This window comes from Gekko japonicus, unplaced genomic scaffold, assembly GCF_001447785.1.
Source record: "Gekko japonicus isolate JY-2015 unplaced genomic scaffold, Gekko_japonicus_V1.1 scaffold2164, whole genome shotgun sequence".
NCBI lineage: Eukaryota > Metazoa > Chordata > Lepidosauria > Squamata > Gekkonidae > Gekko > Gekko japonicus.
This window is the reverse complement of record NW_015169242.1, coordinates 104,844-132,420: the sequence shown is the minus strand read 5'-3', so window position 1 is coordinate 132,420 and position 27,577 is coordinate 104,844. Positions and strand designations below refer to the sequence as shown.

General features: G+C 46.6%; 1 protein-coding gene across 1 annotated transcript in view; it reads right to left on the bottom strand.

Annotated features, from left to right (window-relative positions):
- C2CD5 (C2 calcium-dependent domain containing 5) overlaps nucleotides 1-27,577 on the bottom strand; it is a 124,023-nt gene that overhangs the window by 6,590 nt on the left and 89,856 nt on the right. Inside the window, exons 17-22 of the mRNA XM_015416466.1 lie at nucleotides 25,723-25,821; nucleotides 23,815-23,904; nucleotides 18,271-18,358; nucleotides 13,814-13,894; nucleotides 3,251-3,301; nucleotides 716-817 (exon numbers count right to left, since the gene is read on the bottom strand). Of these exons, the coding sequence (XP_015271952.1) occupies nucleotides 716-817; nucleotides 3,251-3,301; nucleotides 13,814-13,894; nucleotides 18,271-18,358; nucleotides 23,815-23,904; nucleotides 25,723-25,821 (511 nt within the window). The remainder of the gene's footprint in view (nucleotides 1-715; nucleotides 818-3,250; nucleotides 3,302-13,813; nucleotides 13,895-18,270; nucleotides 18,359-23,814; nucleotides 23,905-25,722; nucleotides 25,822-27,577) is intronic.

Below are 27,577 nucleotides of genomic sequence, written 5' to 3'. Positions count from 1 at the left end.
CATTCCTGCAAAAGAAAACACTGAGGCCAGCAGCTGCACGTACAATGATCAGTTATAAAGTAAAGACAAAGGGAGGTGTGTATGGGGGAGAAGTGGGGAGGAGAGGGATCACGATTCGATATAAATTTCTGCTACGGGAAACAACGAGAGTCTACGGGAAAGTTTTTTTTTGTGTGAAAGTTGACATGTTTCTTCAGTCCGGTATTTTTTTTTTCAAAATTTGGACAAATTCTTCCATTGTTGTCAGCTTTCAAATATATGTTCAACACGAGTTGACTAAAGCAGAGTAGTTGGACCTGCAGCCACTGATCTTACTTTAACCCCCCCCCAACAAACCCCTCACTGCTTTCTAAAATTCAGCAATTACGACTTCAAATGTCACGCAGGGGATCCCTGCATGCTTAGAATTTCACTGATGTATACATACGCTTTCCGCCAGATGGCATATGTATACCTTTTCACTGTACAGTTCATAAGCCTATTTAGCACCTTTATGTTAACTGGCAATTTGCTTTCGGAGCACAGTGTAATGTGCCCCCCAAATCAGCCCGGCGTTTATTTGTTTTTCCAAAAACAGATGCTCGGCGTCTGCAGCTTTCACACTCGGACACTGATTTGTTCAACGCCACTACTAGGTAGGAAGCTCCGCCCTCTGCCACTGAGATACCAGAACTATGCCTCCAATGATCAGAATGTGGTAGAAATGGCTGCCTACTTGTCTTAATTGATCCACGCCTTATGGTCTGAGCTTTCAGTTTAATGAATTCTATCCAGCTGTTGCATCTGTCTGCAAAGGAACTGTAATCAACTGATGTTGCTGGAAACACAGACAGGAAAAAAAAGAAAAAGAAAAAACAAAGGAAAGTATATGGATGATGTCCCTTTGCCCAGTGAAGTGATCCTTTTGATGAACTAAGTATCTGTATCCAAGAGCAAACGACTCTCCCACGGCTTCCAAAAAAATCTGGAACTCAGATTCAGTACAGTGTTTTGTCTAGCTGATGGGACCTTACCAGTGGGGTCACAGCTGAGTATCACCTATGTAAGATCCTTGTTTGGAAACTTATTTCTGGAAAAGATAGTTTCAGCTGCGTAGCTAGGCTGGGCTGCAGTAGAAAAGCAAGATTTGAGTCGAATAGCACCGTAAAGAACAAGATATTCCAGGGTATAAACTGCAGAGAATCACATGAAGCTGCCTTCTACTGAATTAGACCCTTGGTCAGTCAAAATCAGTACTGTCTATTCAGTCTGGCTGTGGCTCTCCAATTTTTTCACATTCCCTAATACCTCATGCTTTAAACCAGAGATGCTGGGGATTGACCCTGGGACCTTCTGCACGCCAAGCAGAGGCTCTACCATTGAAACACGTCTCTCTTCATTATGATGAGCTTGGATTCTCAAAAGCTTACACCCTGGAAAATCTTGTTGGCGATGCCCCCTCTAAGCTGTGGAGTCTTGTGAGCAAAGAGTGACTCTTATCTTATCAAGTTCCACAAACATTAGCGAGTTCATGAAAGGAACCAGGGCTACCTGTGCCATAGGCCTGGCAATGCTTTGAGAGAGTCTCGTTGTCGGCTCGATTCTGGGCATTCTGGAAAACCCTGTGGCCCACAGCAATGCTTGGAATTAGTGCAGAGTTGCAAGAAATGCAGAGGCTTCTGTAGGGCAACGGCAAGAGTGTGCTGCGCAAGCCAAACCTGCCCGTTTAGAAACACACACTGAATTTTTAGGCACTGCAATACTTCTCACACTTAAATGGGCCCTTCGACTAATTAGCAAGAGGAGTAGAACAAAGTGTGAGTCCAGGGGCACCTTTAAGACCAACAAAGTTTAATTCTGGGTATAAGCTTCCATGTGCGTGCACACTTCTTCAGATATCTTCATAAATTAAACTTTGTTGGTCTTAAAGGTGCCACTGGACTCACACTTTGTTCTGTTGCTTCAGACCAACATGGCTACCCACCTTAATTTAGAAACAGGATTTTGGGTGGGGATCACACGGAAGCATCTATTTGGGATGCACATGTTTGATGCTACAATTTGCATTTCAGGAGGCTCAAAGAAAAGCCACTGGACAGTCATGGCAGCAGCATGCACTGGCCTCATGTGAAGATGTCACTTCATACCCCTCCATGTGACTCCTGAAGAGAGGAACGCCTGCTGGTGGTCTCACAAATTCCTACAAGAAATCATTTGTGGGCCTCCACTGACCAGGCCACTGAACGAGGCATCCCCATATCAGTTCAACTTGCCACGTATTTAGCTCACCAGTACATTAAGAAATCATCTGTTCTGGACTAACAGGAAACCACAGCATGTGAAACATCCAAGAAACCTACCTCTGTGAGGTCAAGCACAAAACGTGGTATGTACAGTGGTGGGAGGTGACATGTCACTGCAGCTGGGCAAATTGCAACAGGAGCATTCAGCTCTGCCCCACATATAGTTAAAACACCATTTATGTTTTAGAACAACTGCCATGGGGTTACACCAGTGGTGGTGGGGGGATGGCAACAGGACCTTAAGAGTCCTGTGCTGAGGCCAAGCCGTGGTCCCATGCTCTGGTGCCATTGCATTAAGCAGTTCCAAGACTTGCACTGGGTCCCTGCACCAGGCATATCCTCAAACTGCCCATTCAGATAGTTTTAGGCCTGATCTGAGGAGCTACTGGACCAGTTCACCAAGCCACGGGCTCCATAGTTGTGTTTGGCTCTGCTGAGATTCGGTTGACGATTCCAGCACTTCCCCTGACAGGAAGAGCTGCAGATGAATGCACTGTTTCTGCTATGGAAGCGCCACCTCTTCTTCAATGAAGTTACCCTCACGGTGAAATCAGATTACTGAATGTTCAAAGGCAGGCATCAATACCGGTATCGAGATTAACCACAGCAGCATGCAATGCCCGTATATTAAGTGATGGTTAGCTTTCCTCCCTCTGTAAAAATACAAGAGGAACGCAAGACGAACATTAACGCAGGTTCAAGAACTGAAGAATTAGTAGTTGTTTTTGAAAATTCCTTCCAGAAAACAGTGGCAAAGTAGGACACTCTGCCATTTCCAATCCTGTCTTTAGCGTAAGGAAATATATTTGGGTGAACATACTCAGATATCAATAAGCCACATCAGAGCATGCGTCCCAAGGCAGCTGGTACGTAATTCCTGAATGCTTAAAGGCACCTCCTAAGAGTACCCCAACATAGCCAGGAATGCATTCCCTGTTCTGGCTTAGAGCTTGATCAAGTAGACTCACCTCTCTGGCCAGCTGGGATACCTGTGTGGGAACTTGCATTCTCCAGGTCCTCTAATAAGACAAAATGAATTCCACTGATGTGATATAAGCAATTTTAACTGCATTCACACAGATTTTTTTTAAAATGTTATCGGGTTTTTTAGCAAAGAAACAGCTAGAGAAATCTTGGGTCATGTTCTCCTCGCATTGCTGCCGACAACATCCACTGTGCACAGTGTACTAATCACAACGTCATGCAAAGTAAACAATGCAATGCATTTGAGGCAGATTTGGTAAAGGGACTTGGGCTTATTCATGTTTAAAATGTCACCTCTAAGCCAATGCCTTCAATCCCTCCTAGGAAACTTGCTTCTGGCACTCTGCTTTTAATAAGAAATCTGCAGATCTGAAGATAAGCTGTTGAAAGGAGAACCACAGGGGGGGAGGGTCTTTGGAGTAGCTATCTCGGCAGTGTGGAGACCATCAAACAGCACGTAAAGGAACAAACTTGCTATGCAGTAAGAGGGATTAATAGATAACTTAGGGCTCTTCCATATTCTCATTTCCCTCACTTGTGTGTTCCTATCATTTTAGGGTTCCCCCCCCCTTTTCTACATGTGTTTTGCTCCCTCTAGTGGTCAATTCGATATTACATCGCTGTATGTCCGGCATAAAAACCTGCAGTTTAAATCTGGACACACAGCGAGGAAAATGAGAATATGGAAGAGCCCCAGTGTGATAAACTGAAGTTGGCAGAAGAGGCAGATGAACTAGGAGACGAAAAGACTAGAAGGCAGACAGCTACAGAAGGACAATTAAATATAGAGGTGAGAGCATTATACACACACTTAATTCAAGCACTCACTCACTAAAAACATAAGTCAGATCACAACTAAAGTTCCTTCAAATGCCTGCAGGAATACCTGTGGTTCAAATGTCTGAGGATGAGTCGCTGCCCCCGGCCCCTGGTACTTATTAGTTTTTGATGGTGATCATATCTGGATCTGAGCAGCAGGGTTTTTTTAAAATAATGGCCTACAAACAGCTCTTCAACCACCTCCTCCCCAAGAGGAAGAGTCGTAAAGGCTCTGACAGCTGCTTTATAACACAGCTCAGCGGCTCACTCCCCACAGAACAAACATGGAGGGCTGAGGATCAGGGCTTCTGCGGAGTCCCAGCACTGCTATTTGCCTATCTCTCACCCGCAATGTGGATGTGAATTCTAAAAGGCAAATCTACTGGCATGGGAAGAAGATGCTCCAAACTTCGCTGTCCCGAAAAAGAGATAAGCCGATATGAAAATTTTCTGTTTCTCTGCTGAGCCGGCCAAAAGGCCAGTGTACAGTCTTCTAAACTGTCCAAGTTGTACGTGGTACAGAAATGGGAAACCAGCAAATTCCTGATTTAGGTCAACAGAGAGGCTCTTAATGTGCAGGGAGGTCTCTAACCCCCCCCCCCAAAAAAACCCCACCATGCAAGAGAATTCTGGCATACCATCTCCCACCAGCAGACTGAAGTGGTACAGTTCAGGATTGTTATCGCATGCTTTTTTTGGCTTTTTTTTTAGAGAACATTACTAAGACTGTATCATTATCACTGTGGTTTTGGGTACTGCATTTTCGTTCCGACAGTGCGTAAGCGTTGAACTGTTTCTTTCCTACGCATTTCTATACATTTCCTCTCTTCTTTCAAACAGGATCGTCTGTGTTAACTTCTCTTTTGTCCTCACAGCCAGGTTCCCTTTCCTCTGTGATTAAGTCTTGTATTTAGAAGCCTAGCATGAGGCACAGTCATTTTTAGCCAAGTAATTTGTTACTCAGCCCCTTGTGGGAGAATCGCAAGCTAACAATAGCACATTTAGAAAAAACACTCAACTGTTCCTGGCGTCGGTGACATGCGCACTGAATCTCACACTAAAAAAGAGAAACTGGGGTACATACTATGCTCTGCGTGTGATTATAATCTTCTTCCCGTTTTTTTTTTTCTGCTGCAGCCAACAGACTCTGTGTGTTTTATTATGCCTTGTTCAAATGGAAGAAAAATCAGTTCAAAGAAAATCTGGCTCATCATTTCGGCCTTACGGGGAGCCAGTGTGGTATGGTGGTTAGAGTGCCGGACTAGAATCTGGACCCCCACTGGAGAGAAAGGCAGGGTATAAATCAAATAAGAGTAATAAATAAATAAATAATAAATAGAATACAATCAACAGGGCTCAGTCTTTGCTTGGTCTCAGACTTTTTTTCCAGATTCTTTCACCCGCACATAATTTCATCTATGCAAGTCTCACAGATCCATAAGGCTAGCAGAAGCCCCAAAGGAGATCGCATCTGATGCCTTTGTCATAAGCCAGGTTCTTTCACACAGCCATTGCCTGCAAACTAATCCATAACGGGCCAGAGTGACCACACGTTGCCCCTAACAGACAACAGGGATAAACACTAAAGACTTGAAATATTCAATACTCCTCAGGGACGTTTCCTATTTTCCTCACATACACGATTAAGGAAGCTGACAGAAAACAATCGAAGAGCAGACATGTTTGGGAAAGCGGAACAACCAGACTCAGCTGCATGCCTTGCAAAAGTCTTGGAACCGACTATATATCATATATTTTCATTTAACCGAGCATTAAGATTATGGGCACCTTTGGCTGTTTTCTTACGGTTTTGCTTCACAAATTTCCTATCATGTGACGAAATGTCGAGGTGCCCTCCTGAGGGCCTTTCACTGGTTTTCTTCCAGAGCATTAAGTCTCACGGGCCTTGAAGATGCACAAAACTTGTTTGCCACAGTTGACTTCTGTCTCCAGTGTGGTATCAGGGTACAACTAGACAGAAGACCCTGGAGATTCATGATTCCATGACCTGTCAAGTTTTTGTAAATAGCAGCCATTGATTGGGACCATGACTGGGGAGGGGGGGAGATCTGACCTCCCCCTTCCTTCACTAGCTGCCTCTCCAGAGAAGCTATGTATATCGAGTAAAGTGCTTGTGCAAGGATTTACACTGGGGGGAAATGATGCAAGGGAAAGGGTTACGCCTGCCTCCTCCAGAACTGGGTTCGTGATCAGTGCATCCTCTCTTTCTCTCTCACACACCGCAGTTTTAATCAATACAGTGAATATTAATAGAAATTTAAAGAGATAGGAGGTCCAAACATGGGTCTCCAACATTTTGTTTAATTTGGCCCTCAGCCTTCCACAGTCTGCTCTCCAAAGTGCTGAACTCGATATAGGAACCATAAAAGCAAACCATGAAGCACGAAAGGAGGCATTGAACGGTGACCCTGGCGGGATAAGGGCAACACACTGTTTTAAATGTGACGCTACAATAAACGGTGTTTTCATCTGATAGAGACGTCCATCTAGTCATACGAAATCTATTACGGAAACTCTTCTTTTTACTCTGATAAAAACCTCCCTAACAGTCCGTATAAACAGAACTATTAAAATTGGCTCAGCCTTTGTATAAATGTCTATTTTTGGATGCTGGCTAGTAGAAATCTCCCCAGCACCCATGTTATCCAGCTAAAGAACAATCTGGTGTTAATTGCTTCACAGGATCATTACAACGCAATCTGGATCACTCACTGTTGTCAACTAACGTGAGTAGACCTACAGGTTTAAGTATATCTCCTGGATCATGGAAGAATGTGATCGGACATTGCTCTAGTTTAGCTACAGTTCTGACAACCGCCAATGCAGTGCAGTGTAGTGGTCAGGGAACCAGACTGCAATAGGAGTGGATGCCCACTTCCAAGGCCCCAATCAGCAACACAGCTCACCGGGTGACCTTGGGCAATCCACTCTCCCTCTCCCTCAGCCTAAGCTAGCTCGAAGGGCTTTCTTTAAGACAAAACGGAGGTGGGAAGTGTTAAAGGATGTGCTTGAAATTGTATTTTATTTGTATTGTGCTGACGTTTGTATGTATGGAATGTACTTGCTTTGTGTATGGGTTTGGGAGAACTGTGTGCTTTGGTCTGCTTGCATTTGGAAGCTGCTATGCTGATGTGCTCTGCCTGCACTGGTATGCTAATGAAGACACACACACACACACCTACCCGCCCTGCCTGGAAAGAAGAAGGCATTCTCCATTACGGTCAGCCAAGAGGACTCTCACAAACAACAGGTCCTCCACCATCAAGGAGTTTCTGGTCAACACGTAACCCTCGTATCTGGTTTGCATCTGAAAGTGACTGTTTCCTGTTTACAGCTTGGGGACCAGCTAAAGTCATCTGTACTACAAAGGTTTCCTTGGCAATACAACTTCACACCTTGACCAGATGCTTCGATTGAGTTAAAGGTTAAGAGTTGAATATTGCCCACTCCCTCTAGGTAGATACGTCACATCCCAGTAACCAATAGGTATAGGGAATGGGACGGACTACAGGTATGAGGTTGGCACAGATGCCAACCCCCAAACTAGGTTTTAAAAGGCGAGGAGCAACCTTTGTTCCTTGCTAGCTAGCCATCTTTACTCCACCTAGGCAACTCAAGTTCTACTATAGGTAATTCTCGCGTGCTCTCTTGGACGGCCGCCAAGAAGGCCACACGTGTTGGCTGGTTTCATCCGTGTGAAGTAGAATCCCTTTAGCTAGATCTTTTGTTCCCGCAGTCTTCATTGAGAAGTTCAGACTCCCTTCTGGATCAGGTAAGTATAACCGTCACCCTTTTCAGTGTTTACCTCCAATTAGGTATTTTCCATACTGATTGCTTTCCATTTCTATTGTATCTGAAGGAACTTGTGAGTGTGTGAGATTGAATCTGTTTTGGTAATGCTTGTGAATTCAACTATTATTCAGTAAAGAGAACAACTTATCCTATAAACATCCAGTCGTGTTGTCTCTTTCTATGGGGAAAAAGGAGTCTCTGTTCTGATTCTGCCCTCTGTATACACTGGTCAAAAGAACCCACAAGCCCCTGTCGTACATAAGACAGATTTGGGCTAAAGGATTAATCTCCTAACGGGGATTTCTCCTAACAGAAGAAGGATGCATGCTGCAGTGAGCTCCTTGGAAGAAGGCTGGGATAGAAATAAAAACAATGAACAGATAAAACCAAATGGCCACGGTTCGGCGCAGGGTCGAGAAATCTTCAGCCAGGAGACCAAATGGGCATCTGTTCCCCTTCCCGCACACACCCTTGCGGTTTCACCACAGCCTTGCATTCTTATGGCTACACTAACTCATCAAGATCAACAAGGGGCCAACATCAACCATGGGCCATGCCAAAGAGGGAACGTTTCAGAGCAGCGAACCCGAATCTGCTCAACAGGGAGCTGTAGGCAATCATTGCTCTCTCATTCACGTGCACACCTGTCGAATTCAAGCCACGGGCCTACAAAATCTAGACTGTGAAGCAGCTCTTAAGTGCAGGGATTTGAAGGAATAAAGGCAGAGAAAGCTTGAAGGAACATGTTGAGGGAAGGCGACAGACTACCGTACGGCCTGTGTGACTCCCTCTTTGTTACAAGCTGGTGCTTAGTTGTCCTGAGTCTTATGGGAGAACGGTGACTGGCCACTCCAGAGGGGACTTTCCTCTCTCGTTAGCGGAGCTTATCTTCAAAGGCCTGGGCTGTGTCTGCCACCCACTGGATGCCATGTGCAAGACGTCCTGGCTCATGCCAGTGTTTGAGATAACTTAATAAATGATGTTGTGACTGGTAGCCAGCATTTAGGGTATAAGACGCCTAGTTTTAGCTATGCCTGTGGTCTCGGATTCTGGCAAGCTCTGCCGTGTGTGTGAGCCGTTGAGGCCCCAGCTGATGGGAACTCCGCCTGCATTTTTTGTAAGTCTGGTGCTTTATTAAAAATCTCCTCGCAAGCAAACCGGGCTCTCACGTATCGTTTCCTTGGGATTTCGGCGAACCTTTGAGCTCCTGGCCAGAGCCCGTCACGCCTGCAGAGACTTTCTGTGGCTTGAATAGCTCAGGCTGGCCCCAAGCTTGTCGGAGCTTGGAAGCTCAGCAGACTCAGCCCTGGCTACTGCTTTGATGGGAGGCCGCCAAGGAAGACTCCACCACTATGGTCAGCTTCGGAGGTCCCGCTTTGGGTGCCCCCACCTTTTGAGATTAGGCAACGGAGGGGGCCTTCTGGAGAGTGGCATAAAGACTATGAAACTCTCGCCCCAGGGAGATTCGTCTGTCCCATTCTGACACTGTCTTCTGACGGCGGGTAAAGGCTTCTTTTGCTTTGTTTTACCTGGTGCTCCCTGCCTTGTACCCTGTGCGTTCACTGCTGCTTCCTGTGCTTTTGCATACATCAGGGCCCTGTGGGACCTTCTGCAGGGCCAGGCTTTCAAGTAGGTTGCCGCCTCGACACCATGGTCCTAACATCAACATCACCACCAGCTGGACAACTAACAGCCTGGCAGGAGCCTGGACGAGGGTGAAGGCGGCCATTCAAATGTTGACAGAACGTTGCCATCTTTTATTATAGAATGTACTGTGCAGTTATGGTTTTATATTGTAATCTTAACTCTGTTTTTACCATATTATGGAGTTTTAATGTATATATTCATATGTGTGTCTGTTAGCTGCCCTGAGCCGTCACGGCGGGGAGGGCGGGATATAAATTTAATATAATAACAATAACAATAACAACAACAATAACAACAACAATAACAATAATAATTTAGTTATGCTTTTGTTTTTATGATACATGTTTTTAATCCCTTAGCTGCCTTGGTGGCCCGATGCGGGTAGAGAGGTGGGGTATAAATCTTATAAATAACTGAAGTGCCCAAACTATGGTTAGATCACCTAATGGACAAGAAGTTGGCCAGGCAAGAACGGTATCTGCAAGCCGAGAATGCCCCTTTGCCATCGGCATTATCGCTGTCAAGATAAACCATTTCTAAGAAAATAAGCCTTAAAACAGAGACAGAAACTCACAAGCTTAGCAGACTTCGCAAATGACACATGGAGATGTTTCAGAAAAGCATAATCAATGGCATAGTTTGTTCAACAATAATTACTTGGCCTAAAGTTCATTTGAAATGAGCAATGAAGTTCTCATGGGAGAGTAATTAAAGTGTGGCTCATAAACATCCTTGGCTTTGGCATCTAGAAATAAATATATAAACCAAATCCAGCAACTAAAAGCTTCCTGCACTTCACAGCAGAATACCCGAGAACGCTAGAGGTAGGACTGGCTGATATGTGAGCAGACTGCCCTCTACCGGTCAGCATCTATCTTTACAGTTCCCTCCCACCATTCTGTTAATAGTAAAGCTCTTCTTCCTGAAAGACAGTTTGCACAATGAAGCAGGTTGAATTCTAGAAGGCCTTCTCCTTTGGGATTGGCAGAAGAATTAAGCGATAGTCTCTTTGAAAAGGAGCCAGAGTGCTGTCTTTGGTGAACAGGAATCTGCCATTCAGATGAAGGACATAGGCACCCCGGTAGTTGTGTTGGCATAGGGAACAATGGCTGTGCAGCTGGCCCTGCTAGTGCAAACCCTGCTGTTGATATTAAGAGCCACCTACTCCTATATGAACCTACCTGACCACGGCGGTAATCTTCAGGGGCCCTTCTTTGGCTGCCATCTCCATCTGAGGCTAGGTGGGTGGCAACCTGAGAAAGGGCCTGCTCGGTTGTGACACCAGCATTATGGAATTCCACAATTCCCAGGGAGACTCATCTGACCTCCCCCTCCCCCCCCCCCGCGACAGTATCCCCGGGATCACTGTCTTCCACCAATGGATGAAGACACCTATTTTGTTTAGTGTTCCCTCACTGGCGCATCCTTCCTGTGTATGTGGTTTTAATAGCTTTGATTTTTGACTGCCTTGGGGACCCTGAGTTGGATGGAAATGGGGCATAAACTGTTTAAAGGGAATAAGTGCCCAGCTACCTCACTCGGCTACAGGATAGCACCGGGGAGGCGAAAATCAATCTTCGTATAAGAATATGGAAAAATCTCCATATATATATGTACCAAGTTGGACTCACTAGCCGAACTATCAGAATCACAGATGAAGTGGACTACAATTCACATGCATCAGCTGTAAAGGTGCTCAGTGAGATGTGGGCTTTTTCCCACGCTCTTGGGCTGGATGAAATACCCCAGACCCATAAAGAACACAGAGCCTTGTGCCCCCTCCTCTCACACGCTCCAGTCCTCTCCCCAGCTTCCTGATCTGTAACAAACCACAGTCTGCTGTTACAGCTGAACCAGCAAACTACGGTTTGCACTTGCCCTCTAAGCCAATACTGGTTTCCGACACTGGCAGAAAGTCAGAGGTAGCAACAAACTACAGATTACTGCAAAAGGGAGGGTTCACCAAATCCGAGTTCACCAAATCATTCCCCCCCTCCCCATTACGCTAGTTTGTCTGCACTCCCTTAACATGCAGGTAGATGCCCCAAGGAAGCTCACTAGCAGGGCATGAGGAAGGGAGAGCCATGCTTACTGACTGTCAGGTCACAGCTGACCTCTGGTGACCCCGTGGGGTTTTCAAGGGAAGAGATGTTCAGTGGCGGTTTGCCATTGCCTCCCTCAGTGTCATGACACTGGACTTCGTTGGTGGTCTCCCTCCCAAATGCCGGCTTAGCTTCTGCGATCTGAGATCAGGCTAGCCTGGGCCATCCAGGTCAGAGCATCTGGTAATCGGAAGTATGGAATTTGGGGGCTGCTGAGGAATTGGGAGGGAGGTCAGTTTGGAAACCCCTACCCACCCTCAAAATCCACCCACCCACCCCCGATTCTGTAAGATTCCAGGGGGTTAAGCAGGCAAATTCCCCTCCCTGCCTTCTCGGCTTTCCCCTTTGACAGAATCGACTACTGTCAATAATATTCCAGGGGCACACTTGACTGTTTTGTGCATTCATTCCTTTTTCATTTGGTTAATTTCACAGTAATATATATATATATTTTTACATACCCAGGGATGTAGAAATTAACTTATCTGAGGGTGGGCCCCACTGTGCTGCTTTTGTGAACATTAACCATAATCCAGTGTAAAGTTAAGTGTACGGAAGGCCACTGAGATCAATGGTCTTAAGTGCTCTTAGCTCCACTTTTGGACTCTGGCCACGGCATAATTTATTACTCCAGTAATCTTCATATAAACAGAATAAATTCATTTGTACAAGATAAAGAATCTGGTTTGGGCAGAGGACCATTACAGATTTTTGGACTTAGGGAAGCCAGGTTTCCTGCCAGCTTTGGCTGCTGCTGCTGCTCTCCTAGGTGCCAGGAAAATTGGGGGGGGGGGATTGGTGGTGTGCTGGTGCTATGAAACCACTTCTTCCATGACTTGGAAGTGATGTCACTGTCTTGGCCAACACTCTAGCATTCACTCATAACTCTACGATTAAACTACAGAGTTTAATCTAGAGTACCATACATATGCAATGACTAGGGTTGCCACACACACACGCACCCCGATAGGGGCGGAGTTCTTCCGGCTTTCAGGGGGCCCAATCCACCGCCGGTCAGCTGGCTGGCAGGAGAGCCCCACCCTCGAAGAGCCCTGTCATGCCCAACGTGCCTGGTACAATGTCACCCAGAAGTGACGTCATCATGCTGGGCACATCGTGCAGGGGACACTCTAGCATTTGGGTAAAAACTCTATGGTGACCATAGAGTTGTTTTTTTTACCCAAATGCTAGAGTGTCCCCTGAATGACATGCCCAGTGCAATGACAACCCCGGGAGCCAGGCTGGAGCCTCCCGCTGGGACGCAGGTAAGACCCGGCAACCCTAGCAATTACGTAACTTCCAAGTCATGCCAGAAGCAGCACCAGTGAAGGCCCCCACGCCAAAGTAAATCTCACACTGATTACCAGCTTTGGGCAACCATTCCCAACACAGAATTTGTCTTTTCCACTGACACAGCACACTACTGTCCCCATGATATCTTGCTTCTCCAGTCGCAACGTATACCTCATTGGTGAACGTGAAAAAATTACAATTATGTATCCCAGTCTGCACTTCCTTGATTGGAATCTCATCTTCCTTTTTTTTCTTTTTGCTCTGTCCCCCAATAAAGAGAAAAACATCTGAAGCTCTTCAAAGAGAAGGTTATCCCCTCTGTATTTAGGATTAGGATGAGAGTGGACGAACACTTGGATTCTCCAGAGAATACCTGGCGTGGCAGAACACCTAGACCAAGATCTTAAAAAGTGGCTACGTTGACTCCCCAGAAAGGAACCCATACCATTTTCAACCCAATTCAATCTCAGGAGTCTCAAGCTGTGTTAGACCAGTCATTTCAGCACAGTTTGCATTTCAAAGGACAACGCCCCCGTCCTTCCTTGAAATGCAGCTGCCTCTACGCTAGGATGCAACAGCTGTTTAGACAGCTCAAAGCAGCACTGGAAGAGGAAATGGTTCCTTTTCATTTGCTCCCTCAAGTACTGGCCATCCGACTTCAATATTTTAAGAAAGATCAAGAGGAAAGTGTACAAACATTTTGTTTGGCCTGCCTTAGATATCGCACTTCTTCCTAACAAGCTCACATTTGGTAACTTTTTTTTGTTTTGTTTTTTGCTTCCAGGTTTCGAGAGCTGACCAACTATGAGGGAGCAAGTGAATGCAAGACAGAAGGGGCTAGTCAGATGCTCTTTTGTCTTCCCTTCAACCAACCTTTAGCTGGCATGAATGGCTGAGAAGGATCGGATGAAAGCTCCAGAGGAAACTGCAGCTGTTCTTCATTATCGGCGGAAGCTTAAAGCAAAAAAAAAAAGGGGGGGGGGAAGGATGATGTGCATTAATTTCTGTAAAAAAAACAAGAGTTCAGAGAAGCTCTACAAGTCTAATGCCTTTTAGACATATGCGTGCTATAATTATAATACAGTAGAAAGCAGAGTCATGGGGCGATTCTGCACTGGCTTTTCCCTCCGTTGTTTCAGCAAACCCAAGTTGGAACAGAAATTCCCCTCTGCATTGCATGCCGTTTTCACTTCCTTTGGTCATGGGTTTTATGGTACCGTCTGTATAGATTTATGGCCACTTTAAGGCCATTCAGGGGTCACTTTGCAGTCAGTACAGCATTGGCCCAGGGTATTAAATAAGTTATATTCGCAGTCATTGACCAACACATAAACCGATGAGCCTGGGGTATTTGAATGTGGTTTTGAGCTGCACCTTTTCCTCGGTGGCTGGTTCTGCATCTGGCATTCGCTCCACATTTTCTCAACATTGAGGAAAAGGTGCAGCTCAAAACCACATTCAAATACCCCAGGCTCATCGGTTTATGTGTTGGTCAATGACTGCGAATATAACTTATTTAATACCCTGGGCCAATGCTGTACTGACTGCAAAGTCACCCCTGAATGGCCATAAAATGGCTATAAATGTATGCAAAAGGTGCCATAACACCCGATGGTTAAAGGGAGTGAAAGCGGCATGCAATGCAGAGGGTACCATAAAATCCGATGATCAAAGAAAGTGAAAGCAGCATGCAATGCAGAGGGGAATTTCTGTTCCAACTTGGGTTTGCTGAAACAATGGAGGGAAAAGCCAATGCGGAATTGCCCAGTATTGAGAAAATGGGGAGTGAATGCCAGATGCAGAACCAGCCATGGTCGCTACAAATGCAGCTCAACCTAACAGAGGACTGATGAAGTGGTGTGAACTGAAGAAACTTGACAACCAGAAGGTTCCTCTAGAGGCCCATGCTGCGGCATGGTTCCACCCGCTCTAGGGAGGGAGAGCGTACAATCAGAGGGATTTTTTTTAGCCTTTACAGGTTCTTAAATAGACTCTGCACATGCTTCACAGCCCATCAGTGCGATGCACAGAGACCACAACGGAGAGCACCTTCTTTCCAAGAATCTCGCATCTACTCTCTGTTGCAGACTTGCCATTTGTAAAGTTAACACTGGACAAGCATTTGCTAGGGATACTCTGGTGTAGTGGTTAAGTGCATGCACTCTAATCTGGGAGAGCCGGGTTTGATTCCCCACTCCTCCACTCGCAGCTGCTGAACGACCTTGGGCAAGCCATAGTTCTGTCAGAGCTGTTCTCTCAAGGACAGTTCTGGAAAGAGCTCTCTCAGCCCCGTCTACCTCACAGGGTGCCTGTTGTGGGGAGGGGAAGGGAAAGGAGTTTGTAAACTGCTCTGAGACTCCGAGTGAAGGTCAGGGTATAAATCCAATCTCTTCTTCTTCTTCTAGTTTAAGCATCAGACATCACGGCTTAGAGACGGAGCTCTTAACTTGACCCAAACAGTACTAATTCCAACTGGGTAGATGCCAAAATAAGCATATTAAAAGAACGATGCTGTTGTGTGGCTTTATATTTCTAGATAGGAACTCTCAGGCTGGGGCAAGTGATGCTCTGTATTCTTGGTGCTTGGGGGGGGGGGAACAGTGGGAGGGCTTCTAGTGTCCTGGCCCCACTGCTGGACCTCCTGATGGCACCTGGTGTTTTTGGCCACTGTGTGACAAAGAGTGTTGGACTGGATGGGCCATTCGCCTGATCCAACATTGGCTTCTCTTATGTTCTTAATTAAAATCTAAACCCCTGGAAATTAGATTGGGATGGATCCAGATTAAATTCCCACCAACACTGCAGGACTTTCCTGCCTCCTGTATCCCACCGCAGCAGACCGATCTCCGCAAAGTGCTGCTCCTGCTTCCAGAACAGAGAAGATCCTCAGGATCAGGGGTCGTTTCGTAGAAAAAGAGCTAGGGGAACTCATTAGCATAACTCATTAGCATATGCCACACCCCCTGACATCACCGGAAGTGTGTCATAAGGCCACACACCCTGACATCACCGGAAGTGTGTCATAAGGCCACACACCCTGACATCACCGGAAGTGTGTCATAAGGCCACACACCCCGCCCCCAACGGTCCCCGCCGCCGGCCTTGCAGCTCCACTGCCGAGCTCCATGAGGGGCCCGGCGGTGGACCTGCAAGGCCGGCGGGAGTGCAAGGAAGCCCCGCGAAGGCCCTCCCTGGCCCCAGGCAGGCAGGGGTGGGGAGAGGCAGGGAGGAAACAACTTACCCTCCCTCTTCTCCTGCCTCCTCCTGGCTGAATGAGGGCCGGAAGCGGGGCGGCCAGAAGCAGGGGGCGGGGCTTCGTCATGTGCCCCGCCCCCTGTACCTCACCCGGGGGAACTGCGATCCCCCCCGAAATGACCTCTGCTCAGGAACAACACGAGGGGAGGTCTGCAGCAGGAAGGTGAGGTGAGTGGGAAATGGCCCATTCTGTCCTCATTGAGCCCACAGCTTTGAAAGATATATATTTCCAAGGGATATGATGAAAGGAGCTTCGACGCTTGAAAGCTCAGACCCCGGATATCTTGCTGAGTCTCTGAGGTGCGACTGGAATCGAATCTGGATACTCGCAGCCCAACACAGCTGCACTCTGAAGCTAACTCCCAAGGCGGAGGCCAGCAAGCAGCCGTGCGGGAAAATGATGGAGCCAGCCAGAAGATGTCTATACCTTAAAGTCAATATATGTTGTCTTCCCTATCCCCTACGAACACTGTTAGTCCCTTGTCTATATATGGAGTAACTGTACATCGCTTTGAGCCCACTGGGGAAAGCGATTAATAAATGGAAAGTATTATTATTATTATTATTATTATTATTATTATTAGCAGCACTGCCACCTCTTGCTCCAAATATACTTTGTGATTCATTCGTTTCTGAGCCTGGCAGAAAAGGCTGAGGAGACAAAGACCTGACTGAAGCAGAGGGGCCCCACGGTTGAAATTCTCAAGATACTTCCTGTAAAGGACTGGAGGTGGCGAGATTGACGCTAGAGAGATCTTGGACGGCCGCTGCCAGCCAAAATGGACAAGGACTAGACAATTAGACTCCATATTTAATGCTCGTCCAAACAATGAGTGTACTTTACTAATCCAGCGTGGAGACCAAACAGATTTCAAAGTAAATCAGAAATTAAAAAAAAAGACTGGGAGTTGTATTCGGTGTGCCACCAGCTGCCCAGAAAAATCAACACAACTATTGCCCTTTGTGACTAATGCAATGGCACAGCTAAGACACTGGAGGGAAAAGCTAATGTTTTGGGTTTCATCGTGTTTCCCTCCTGATGCAATCTGTGGTAAAAAGGAGCCCTGCTCCCTCAGAGTGTACACTGCAATCTACAAACTGTGCACACGTGTGTGTGTGTGTGCATGAAACAACACAGGGCAACTGACCTCATAATGGTTGAAGAATACATGGAATATGGAGTTGTAGAAGGCTTTGTCAGTTTCTCAAGGTCAACCTGATCCCACTTTTCAGTTAACTAGGACACTGGATTATTAAAGTAGCTCCATTTTATTTTAAAATCTTTACTCTGTGTATTCATAACCAAAGTTCCAATTTATCTCAACTGTGTCTCCCACATGTGGCATCGTAGGTAGAGTATATCTGTGGGATCTTTCCACATGCATGGGTGCTAGTGAGATATCCATGCATTATGGCTCTGCCAAGGCATAGGTTTGCCATTGCCTGCAAGAGGTGGTTATAACGATGTTCCCTTTAAGATGAGTTAGTGTGAGCTAGCTCACAGTTTTTTAGCCTCCGGCTCACACGTTTTTTGTCTTTGCTCAGGAAGGAGGGCTCCAGAGCAAACTGATCCATGCAGGAGCCAAATCGCTCGCTCACAACTTTAATGCCAGTAACTCACAAAGTAGAATTTTTGCTCACAAGACTCCAAAGCTTAGTGGGAGCATTATAGATATACCTGGCTGTGAATAGGGAGGGGCTGTGGTTCATTGGTAGAGCATCTGCTTGGTGTGCAGAAGGTCCCAGGTTCAATCAAGTTGAAAGGATGAAGAAGAAGGTGATGTGAAAGACCTCCGCAAAAGACACTTGACAGCCACTGCCATACAGAGTAGACAATACTGATCTTAATAGACCAATAGTCTGGCTCATGAGAAGGCAGGTTCATGAGTCCAAAAACTACTTGACTGGAATAGTTTTATTAGTCGTGATGAAAATCAATCCATGCCACAGCACTGCAACCACTGCTATTTACTTAGTTCCACTTAAATGAATGGGCAAACTGGAGTCGTAGTAGCCATAGGGAGAAATTACGGCATTCATAGTGAGGGAGGGTTGACAGATTCTTCCATTTTTACCTCTTTGTAATGTTTTCTCTGCTGGTGTCTTAGTGGACTGCAGTGCTTGGTGTCTGTCGAAGGTTATTGCAACCGCTGTGACAGTGACCTGCAATTACAAGCAGAAAGCCATCACTTGTTGTTCCAGATCCTCCTTCTCCAAAGTTGATTATTAATCGAATCTATCCTTGGAGGCAACTGGGGGGGAGAGGGGGGAGATCCAGAAACATACAAGTTGCCATTGCTTGGTAAACATTTGCTTCTGATTTTTGAATGACCATGGCAAGTCTTTTAAACACACTAACCAAAATTCAGGTCAGCAAGTAAAGCTTTTTGTGAAGTGTTACGACCTACTCATCAAGAACTTTTTTTTTAGAAACAGATAAGACAAGAAGGGGGACCTGCAATACTCACGAGGGGGGGGAGGAGCTCCATGTAGAGGAGGAGGAAGCAGCTGCAGGTAAGCCTTCGCCCCCGGCACCAACGGCGAGGCCCGTGTGGCTCCCACCGGCACAGCCTCCCACCCGGCACCGCCAGCGGGGCCCACCAAGCCTTCTCCCCTGCCCCCCCTGGCACCAATGGCAAGGCCCGCGCAGCTCCCAGCCACCGGGCCCGCTAAGCCTTCTCCCCCGCCCCCTCGGCACCAATGGTGAGCTTTCTCCCCCCCCCATGGCGGCGGCGGCAGTGGCAAGGCCTGAGCGGCTGGCCCACCAAGCCTTCTCCCCAAATGTGCAGGAAAATCCCTTTGCCCCCTAGGTACCCCCGATGTACGGATTTAGATATCCGCATGCAGGGGGCACCTTGGTTATTAGTATATAGATTGTTACTGTAGCTCAGCACTGACAGCAGCCCCATGCACTGACTGAACACATGGGGAGGGAGAGGGGGGGGAGGGAGGGCCCCACCCCCTGCTCCCGCTCCCTGCTCCCGCTCCCACACCATCTCCTGGTTGTCAGCAGGGTTCAATGTGCAGAGGAAGTGGCCATGCAAACTCTCCCTCCCTCCCTGTGATCAGCAACGTTCCGCAACCAGCATCTGTCATCACAGGGAGGGAAAGTTCACCACCAGGCGATGGCATGGAGGCAGGGCCAACATGTTAGCTCCTACTCTCCCTGTAGTGCCACCATGGAACTACCCCTCAAGGAGGACTAAGGACCAGTGTTGCCAGGTAACTATCTTGGCTTAGAGCATAACTGGCAGCTAATTTCCATCCAAGAGACTGCAGGATCACTTCGTTCCAGGACTTCAGACTTGCTAATAAGGGTGTGTCAAGTGAGAGCACTACAACCTGACTCAGCATGACTGTCACGTGATACTCATACTGGACAGCTGCACCTAAGTGGGCTCTAAAGCAGTCAAATGTATGGCCCGTGGACCAAAACCGGCCCATTGAGGGCTCTTATCTGGCAACTGATTACCTTTATTGCAAGATGACAGAAGCTATGCATTATGTCCCTGTCTAGCTTTATGTCCCAATGCTAATGTGTAACGGGGAGGGGAAGCGGGAGGGTGGGCATCAGGGAGACACTGTAAGGAAATACTGTAAGAGTGTTAATATTCTAAGCAACTTTGTATTTTGAATTTAAAATAATATCCATCAGTGGCTATTAGCCACAAGGTATAGATAGGGGCTCTGGGGCAAGTGATGCTCTGTCTTCTTGGTGCTTGGGGGGGTGTCACCAAGTGGGAGGGCTTCTAATGTCCTGGCCCCACTGGTGGACCTCCTGATGGCACCTGGTATTTCTGGCCACTGTGTGACACAGAGTGTTGGACTGGATGGGCCTTTGGCCTGATCCAACATTGCCGTCTCTTATGTTCTTATGTAATATTGTTAATTGGGTTTGCCTGTGTCCTTTATAAAGTTTATATCTCTGGTACCTGGCATTACATTTTATGGCACACATGGCCCAGCCCAACAAAGTGACATTTATGTCAGGTCTGGCCCTCATAACAAATGAGTTTGACACCTCTGCTCTAAAGTATACAAGGGGAAGCGGAAGCAGCAGCAAAGGGGGCTTCACTGGAGACCTGGAGCTGCTGGGAATCGCTGCCACTACAGCAAGCCCCGAGCGACTATAGGGATGAGAAAAACACTCTTTATGTATATTGTGGTTTGTTTTTGTTCCTGTAATTAAAATCTACTTGGTGTTGCCAAGGTATCTTGCCTCACTGAGCTTCTTTTGCCCCCCCCCCCAATCCAATAAAAAGAACCGCTGCTTCAGGCAAGAAAACGGCCTCTGGCAAAACATCCCTTCCCCATGCATTCACTGAAGATGCAGCGGTGGAAAAGAGCAAGAGTCCAATAGCACCTTAAAGAATAATGAAATTTGTGGCAGGGTATGAGCTTTCATGAGTCGCTGCTCATTGAAGAGGAGGAGTCCAATAGCACCTTAAAGAATAACAACATTTGTGGTAGGGTATGAGTTTTCTTGAGTCACTGCTTGCTTCTTCAGATACAGCGAGAATGTGAGTTCATCTGCCCTATATATTGGAAACAGGATAGATGCACTCACATTCTAGCTGTGTCTGAAGAAGTGAGCAGTGGCTCATAGAATCATAGAATGTTAGAGTTGGAAGGGACCTTGCAGGTCATCTAGTCCAACCCCCTGCACTCTGCAGGAGCACAGCCGAAAGACAGCCCTACAACATACCCGAAAGCACATCATGAAAGCATCATCCCCTACCACAAATTTTGTTAATCTTTAACGTGATACTGGACACGTGCTCTTTTCTACTGCTGTGGACAGACTAACACAGCTGCCAACCTTGACTGAACATGTAGGACTGTCATGTGCACTGGGAATACAGTGAAACGAACCAACAAAACGTGACAACCTTCTTTGGGCTGTGATGCTTCGTTAGCCGATATACGGGTGTGAGAAAAGGCGAGAAAAGAACACAAAAGCTGTTTCTGGAATAATATTTAAAATTATTTTAATTAAGGCCACAATTTAAAATCGTTTCACCACACTTGGGTAAGTAGACAAATGAGGGAAAAGATGAGAACGAAGCTCTAGCTGAACTTTAAATACAGCAGTCACTTTAAAAGCTTCACTGCAAGATTACGGAACATTTTATTAAGAAGGGAAGCCGCACAGAGCACCACAATTACTGGGAACCACAGGAGCAACTTTATGCGAATATAATTAAAGTATCAAAAACCGAATCTCCACATGAAATGGTTTCCTTTTCTAGAGTTTGTGTTCAATACTGAGACTTCTAAATTTACTGTTCCTCCAAAGTACTATGAAGTATTTCATCGTATGTAACAAAAAAAGTATTTTCTATGTGACATTTTATAGTTATATCTCATACTATGGTATTTTAATGTTAAATGTTCTGTATGTTCACTGTTATTTTACAAAATAAAAAATGTTCTTTAAAAAAAAACATACCATGTTAAGAACAAAGTCTGAGTCCGGTGGCATTTTTAAGACCAAAGAAGTTTAATTCTGGGTATAACCTTTCATCTGTATGCACATTTCTTTAGATAAATCTGATGAAGTGTGCATGCACATGAAAGCTTATACCCAGAATTAAACTTTGTTGGTCTTCAAGGCGCTACTGGACTCAAACTTTGTTCTATGGTTTCAAACCAACATGGCTACCCAGCTGTATCTATACCATGTTAAGGACTTTGCAGCCAACAGACACATGGTTGGATCACAGGTCTTTCACTAGATTAGCATACACACAAGTGCCATCATAAGCACAGTTTCACCCCTTCTAAGCTAAACAACATCAATGGACTTCTTTCACAGAATCACAGAACGGGAAGGGGCCACAGAGACCATCTAGTTAGTACAATCTCCAGCTCAATGCGGGATCAGCCTAAAGCCTCCTTGACAAGGGTCCATCCAGCCACTGCTTGAAGACTGCCAGCAAGGGGGAGCTCACGACTTCCCTAAGCAGTCAATTCCACTGCTGGACTACTTTGATTGCAAAAAAAAAACCCCAACACCTTAATATCCAGCCAGAATCTTCCCACCCAAAATTTAAACCCATGATTGTGAGTCCCGTCCTCTGCTGCCAAAAGGAACTGCTCCCTGCCCTCCGAGTGACAGTCCTTCAAATACGTCAAGAGAGCAATCATACCCCCCCTCAACCTCCTCTGCTCCAGGCTGAGCATTCCCAAGTCCATCATCTTTTCCTTGCAGGGCTGGTCGGTCTATTTATTATGATTCATTTATTTAATTCATTTATACACCCAATGGGGGATCCAAAGCAGGGTACCTCATTTGCCTCACAACAGCCCGGTGAAGCAGGTTAGGCTGCAGAGTGCGTGACTGGCCAAAGGTCACCCAGCAAGCTTCCATGGGGGGGGGTCTCTCCCAGATCTGGGTCTGGCATGCTAGCCACTATACCAAACTGACTCTCTTAGAAATGTAAGTCTGCTCAGGATGGAACTGACAATCTGCTTCCACGTGGCTACAATTTGCCATGCTCCTTCCGTTACCACTGGGAATGCTTCTGCATCAGAGTGGCCACATGATCGTTTCCCCCACAGGCAATGTTCCCTCTAAGCTGTGGAGTCTTGTGAGAAAAAATTCTACTTTGTGAGCTCCTGGCATTAAAGTTGTGAGCAGGTAATTTGGCTACTGCATAAATTAGTTTGCTCTGGAGCCAGCCTTCCTGAGCTAAGAGAAAAATGTGTGAGCCGGAGGCTAAAAAACTGTGAGCTAGCTCACACTAACTCAGCTTAGAGGGAACACTGCCCACAGGTATCTTGCTTCAGTTTCCCACAGTGGCCATCAACATCCCCCCCCCACAACTGGAAGGCTTTAAAAAAAAAAGTGGGGGGAAAGCCACACACCCCTCAAAGTCCTCAGGTGGCAGGCAGCAGGAGGGGAATGGTAGCCGTGTGGTGCTAATGTGGGCAGGAGTTCCAAAGCTGCACATCTTGCTTCCCTTTTTTATCCCTTTGCTTTTGATATGATCTTTCGCAAAATGGGGAAAATAAGGAAGCTGGACAAAAAGAGGACATTGTGCGGACCCCTCTGGAAAACAGTGCCACAATAAATAAGCTGACACTGAGAAAAGGGTATGTGTAGAAGCGGCCGGCGGTCTTGATTTTGCATTGAAAAGGTTACTAAGTGGGACAACATTATGCATCATCATCAAAATTATGAACTTAGATCAGGGAGCCCCCACCCTTTTCGAGTCTTTGGAATTCTGACACAGCAGGGCGGGCACACCCACAAAATGGCTGCCAGAAAATGGCTGCTGCGGGAGGCGGAGCCAGCCACAAAATGCCTGCGGCAGCTTCCCTTCAGTGACACAACAAAGACCCTTGGGCTGCGGTAGCTGCTGCCAAAAATTTATTTTTTAAAAAAAGATCTGCACAAGCAATCAAATATCCAGTGGCCAATCAGAAGCCAAAGCCCCAAATGACCCCACCCAGTGTAAAAAAAAACAACACTCAGCAGGCACCAGGGAAGGTGTGGGCAGGCCCCATGGCACCCACAGGCAGGCACCACACTGGGGACCCCTCCCCTACGTTGTTCTGGAAGCTCCAGTCAACGTGAAGAACTACGGAACCCCAAGGAACAAATGAAACGGGGTTACCTGAATTAATTCATCCTCTGGCAGAGCGACGGTAAAATTCACATGGCACAGACAGCAAGGAATCATCGATCGAAGTTTAAAGTACAGGCTCTGCGGGACACAAGACATCGTTTTACACGAGTTATATCTGCCTAATGTGATCTGAAGTGGGGAGGGGGGGGGTGTCTGGATTTCATCTGCCTCCTGCCCAATCCTCCCCCCCCCCCACCCCCCCCCCCCGCTTCAGAGCAAGCAAAGCCTGGCAACCGGCATCGAGGCTGCACTGGTTCCTTTCCGGACGACTATTCCTTGTGGCATCCCAATGCCTTGCGACATCTGTGCAGTCACATGGAACTTGGACCCATGTTTTTCACAGCTTTATGGTGGTCTGTCAGAAAGACTGATGACGTAAATATCTAGATGAGATGGGGGAACGGTAATCCCCCTTAAAGGAGGCAGTAAGACTTCTTTCAAAAGGGTGCTTCGACCCAACAAGGTGTCAGATCTTGGAAGCTAAGCAGGGTTCGCCCGGGCTAGTATTTGGAAGGGCGACCTCCAAGGAATACCAGGGTCATGACCAGTGCTCCCTCTAAGCTGTGGAGTCTTGTGAGCAAAAATTCTGCTTTGTGAGCTGCTGGCATTAAAGTTGCGAGCGAGCGATTTGGTGACTGCATAAATTAGTTCGCGCTGGAGCCATCCTTCCTGAGCTAAGACCAAAATGTGTGAGCCGGAGGCTAAAAAACTGTGAGCTCGCTCACACCAACTCAGCTTAGAGGGAACGCTGGTCAGGACATAGAGGCAGGCAATGGCAAACCACCGCTGAAGCGTCTCTTGCCTTAAAAAGAAATCTAGCTTGCTGCCTAGTGGTGCATAATGCTAAAAAAAGCTGCCAGACAAACTTAGGATCTCCTGGCTATACGACACACGATGCCATACAATAGTAATAACAACAACTACCCAATGAAATCATGAACACAGGTTTGCCAGGTATCATGGCTAAGCTTACTGGGTAAAAGTCTTCAGCTGAAGTCCATATTTTTCTGAACGACACACCTGCTTGAGCCATATCGCCAACTATTTACTGTGTATATTTTCAGAGACTTTGGAGGCATTTTATTTTGGAGACACGGTCTACAATTAGGAGTTCAGCCACAGCACCCTTCACTAGATTCAAAGCGACCACAGATAACAGATACCGATATATACTCCAGCCTCCCAATAAGAATACGATTTGAGGGCTGCAAGCGGACTGTCCGACAATGTCTGATTCTTAAATCTAGGGATGGCACGTTCAACACGTTCCTCAGCTGAGAAACCCAAGGCTATTTTTGGGCAGGAATGGAACGGAGTTCCGGCTGGCTCCCAAGTTGGCCACGCCCAGCAGGAACTCATTAGCATAATAGGCCACACCCAGCAGCAGAAACTCATTAGGATTGGCTACATTGGGGGTGTGTGGCCTAACATGCAAAGGAGTTCCTGCTACAAAAAAGGCCCTGGGTTTTGACAACAAACAAGGTAAACAGAATAAGAAGCAAAAGGTGGGTGTGGCTGGATGAGCACACTTCTGGTAACATGGGGGTGCGGCCTAATGTGCTAATGAGCTGTGCTGTCAGGGGTGTGGCCTAATATGCTAATGATGAGTTCCTGCTGTTGGGTGTGGCCTATTATGCTAATGAGTTCCTGCTGGGCTTTTTCTACAAAAAGAGCCCTAGGCCTACGAGCTGTCGTTTAAATTCCTGCCCTGAGACTGTATCCACCCACCCAGCAGCCCCAGCCCTAAGATTCATCCCAAAATCAGCTCACGCAATCCAGGCCAGAGTGTGTCAGAAGCTGTCATGCTGCAGAAAGGCCACAGAGGAGAAACAGCTCCAGATACCTCAAGCAACGCAAGTTAGACTGAAAACCCAGTGCCGGCAGCTGCCCTCTTACCTTCAGCAGGTTCTCACAGAGGTCACTGAAGGTCTTGTTGAGCGTTTGGTTCGTTAGGGTAATGTTGCTGAGTCTGGAGACTCTGACCGACGTGAACATCTGAAGCAGAAACAAGCGCTTGGGAGGCAGGCCATGCATTTTTACTTCAACACAGACACGGGGGGGTGGGATCGCCGGAGGATGGCAACGGCACCAAAACAGCACAGTGCGATCCTGCCCCACTCATCACCAACATCATAAAGCAGAGATATGGCGGATATCGTCGCAGAGGGTAGTCGTGTCAGTCTGCCATAGCAGTTAGTAGCACTTCAGAGACCAACAAGAGTTCCAGGGTATAAGCTTTTGAGAATCAAAGCTCCCTTCATCACACACAAGGGAGCTTTGATTCTCAAAAGCCTATCCCTTGAAATTCATCAGTCTCTATGCTGCTATTGGACTCAAATCTGTATACATTATCACGGACTATCTCACACATCCATGAAGACAGATTCAGGTGGGTGGCCGTGTCGGCCTGAAGCAACAGAACAAAATTTGAGTCCAGTGGCCCCTTGAAGACCAACAAAGTTTAATTCTGGGTATAAGTTTTCATGTGCATGCGCACTTCTTCAGATATCTGGAGGACTGTGCATGCACACGAAAGCTTATTCTCAGAATTAAACTTTGTTGGTCATAAAGGGGCCACTGGACTCACACGTCGTTCTGTTCCGCACATCATATTTTTACCTACGTGAATGCAACAAGCACTTATTTGTTTAACTCGTTTATTGTACAGACAGACGCGAAAGGGAAACGTGACTGGCTGCTGCTCGTACTGAGCACCAACTGGCCACAAACTTGGGTTTGTCATTATTATCATTTTACTTCTATCCCGCCCTCCCTGCCGAGGCGGGCTCAGGGCAGCTTACAGCAATTCAAGGATACAATTAAATACAGTAAAATACAATAAAACCTATCATAAACTTATAAATTACTTAAAATGACAATCATTTCAAACATAAATACATAAAACGCTGGAACGTACTCAAACAGCAAACAGAGCAGTTCTGATAACATAGCTTAGGTGCCTGCTGGATGTCAATATTTTTATACCAGCACAATTCTCATTTATTATGTGGTGAGCACAGGCAAGGAACGTCGATGGTAGGACCCTGGTTACAGGCCGGAAAGCCAGGGCGCGGGGACATTCCCCGGTGTGTCACAATGTGTGAAATGGCCTGTACACTTGAGCATTTATTGCATTTTCCCCTGGACCAAGGGATGAGCCATCTTTGCACCCCAGCTGTTTACTCCGCTCTAGGAGCCAGTTCACGTTTTACAGCCATAATGAGCGGGAAAAGAAAACAGTCAAACTAAGAAAAACAAAATAAAAAAACCCACTCAGTTCCACTCCAACAATCCTCATACCTTGAAAAAAAGGACTATCATGGTATAACTAAGTGCTACACCCATCAATTATGGCTTAGGATAGACATACCTAATGCAATGCCTTGTCAATGCCAACCAACACAGGTGTTAAGGGATGCTGTCCCGGCAATGTAAACATTTGTAGGGATGTGTGTTTAGACAGAACTGGCCAAAGGGCCCATCCTAAACAGACCTGGTGCAGCTACAACATCCCCTAAACATGGGCATGCAATGGGCTTGCGTATCCCACTTTCTTCTTCCTTTTGTGTGTGAATTTTCTGACTTACCTTTTCAGAGCTAACCACAGTAAATATTATGTCTGCCCAAGGTTGATGCTAACTATGGTCAACATCAAACAACACCTGAATATCCAACTCCATCCTTTGGCCACAAGCTTTGTTTTGAGGCTTACATTAGCAGTAATAGCTGTGCCAACAATGCTGTGCCATGC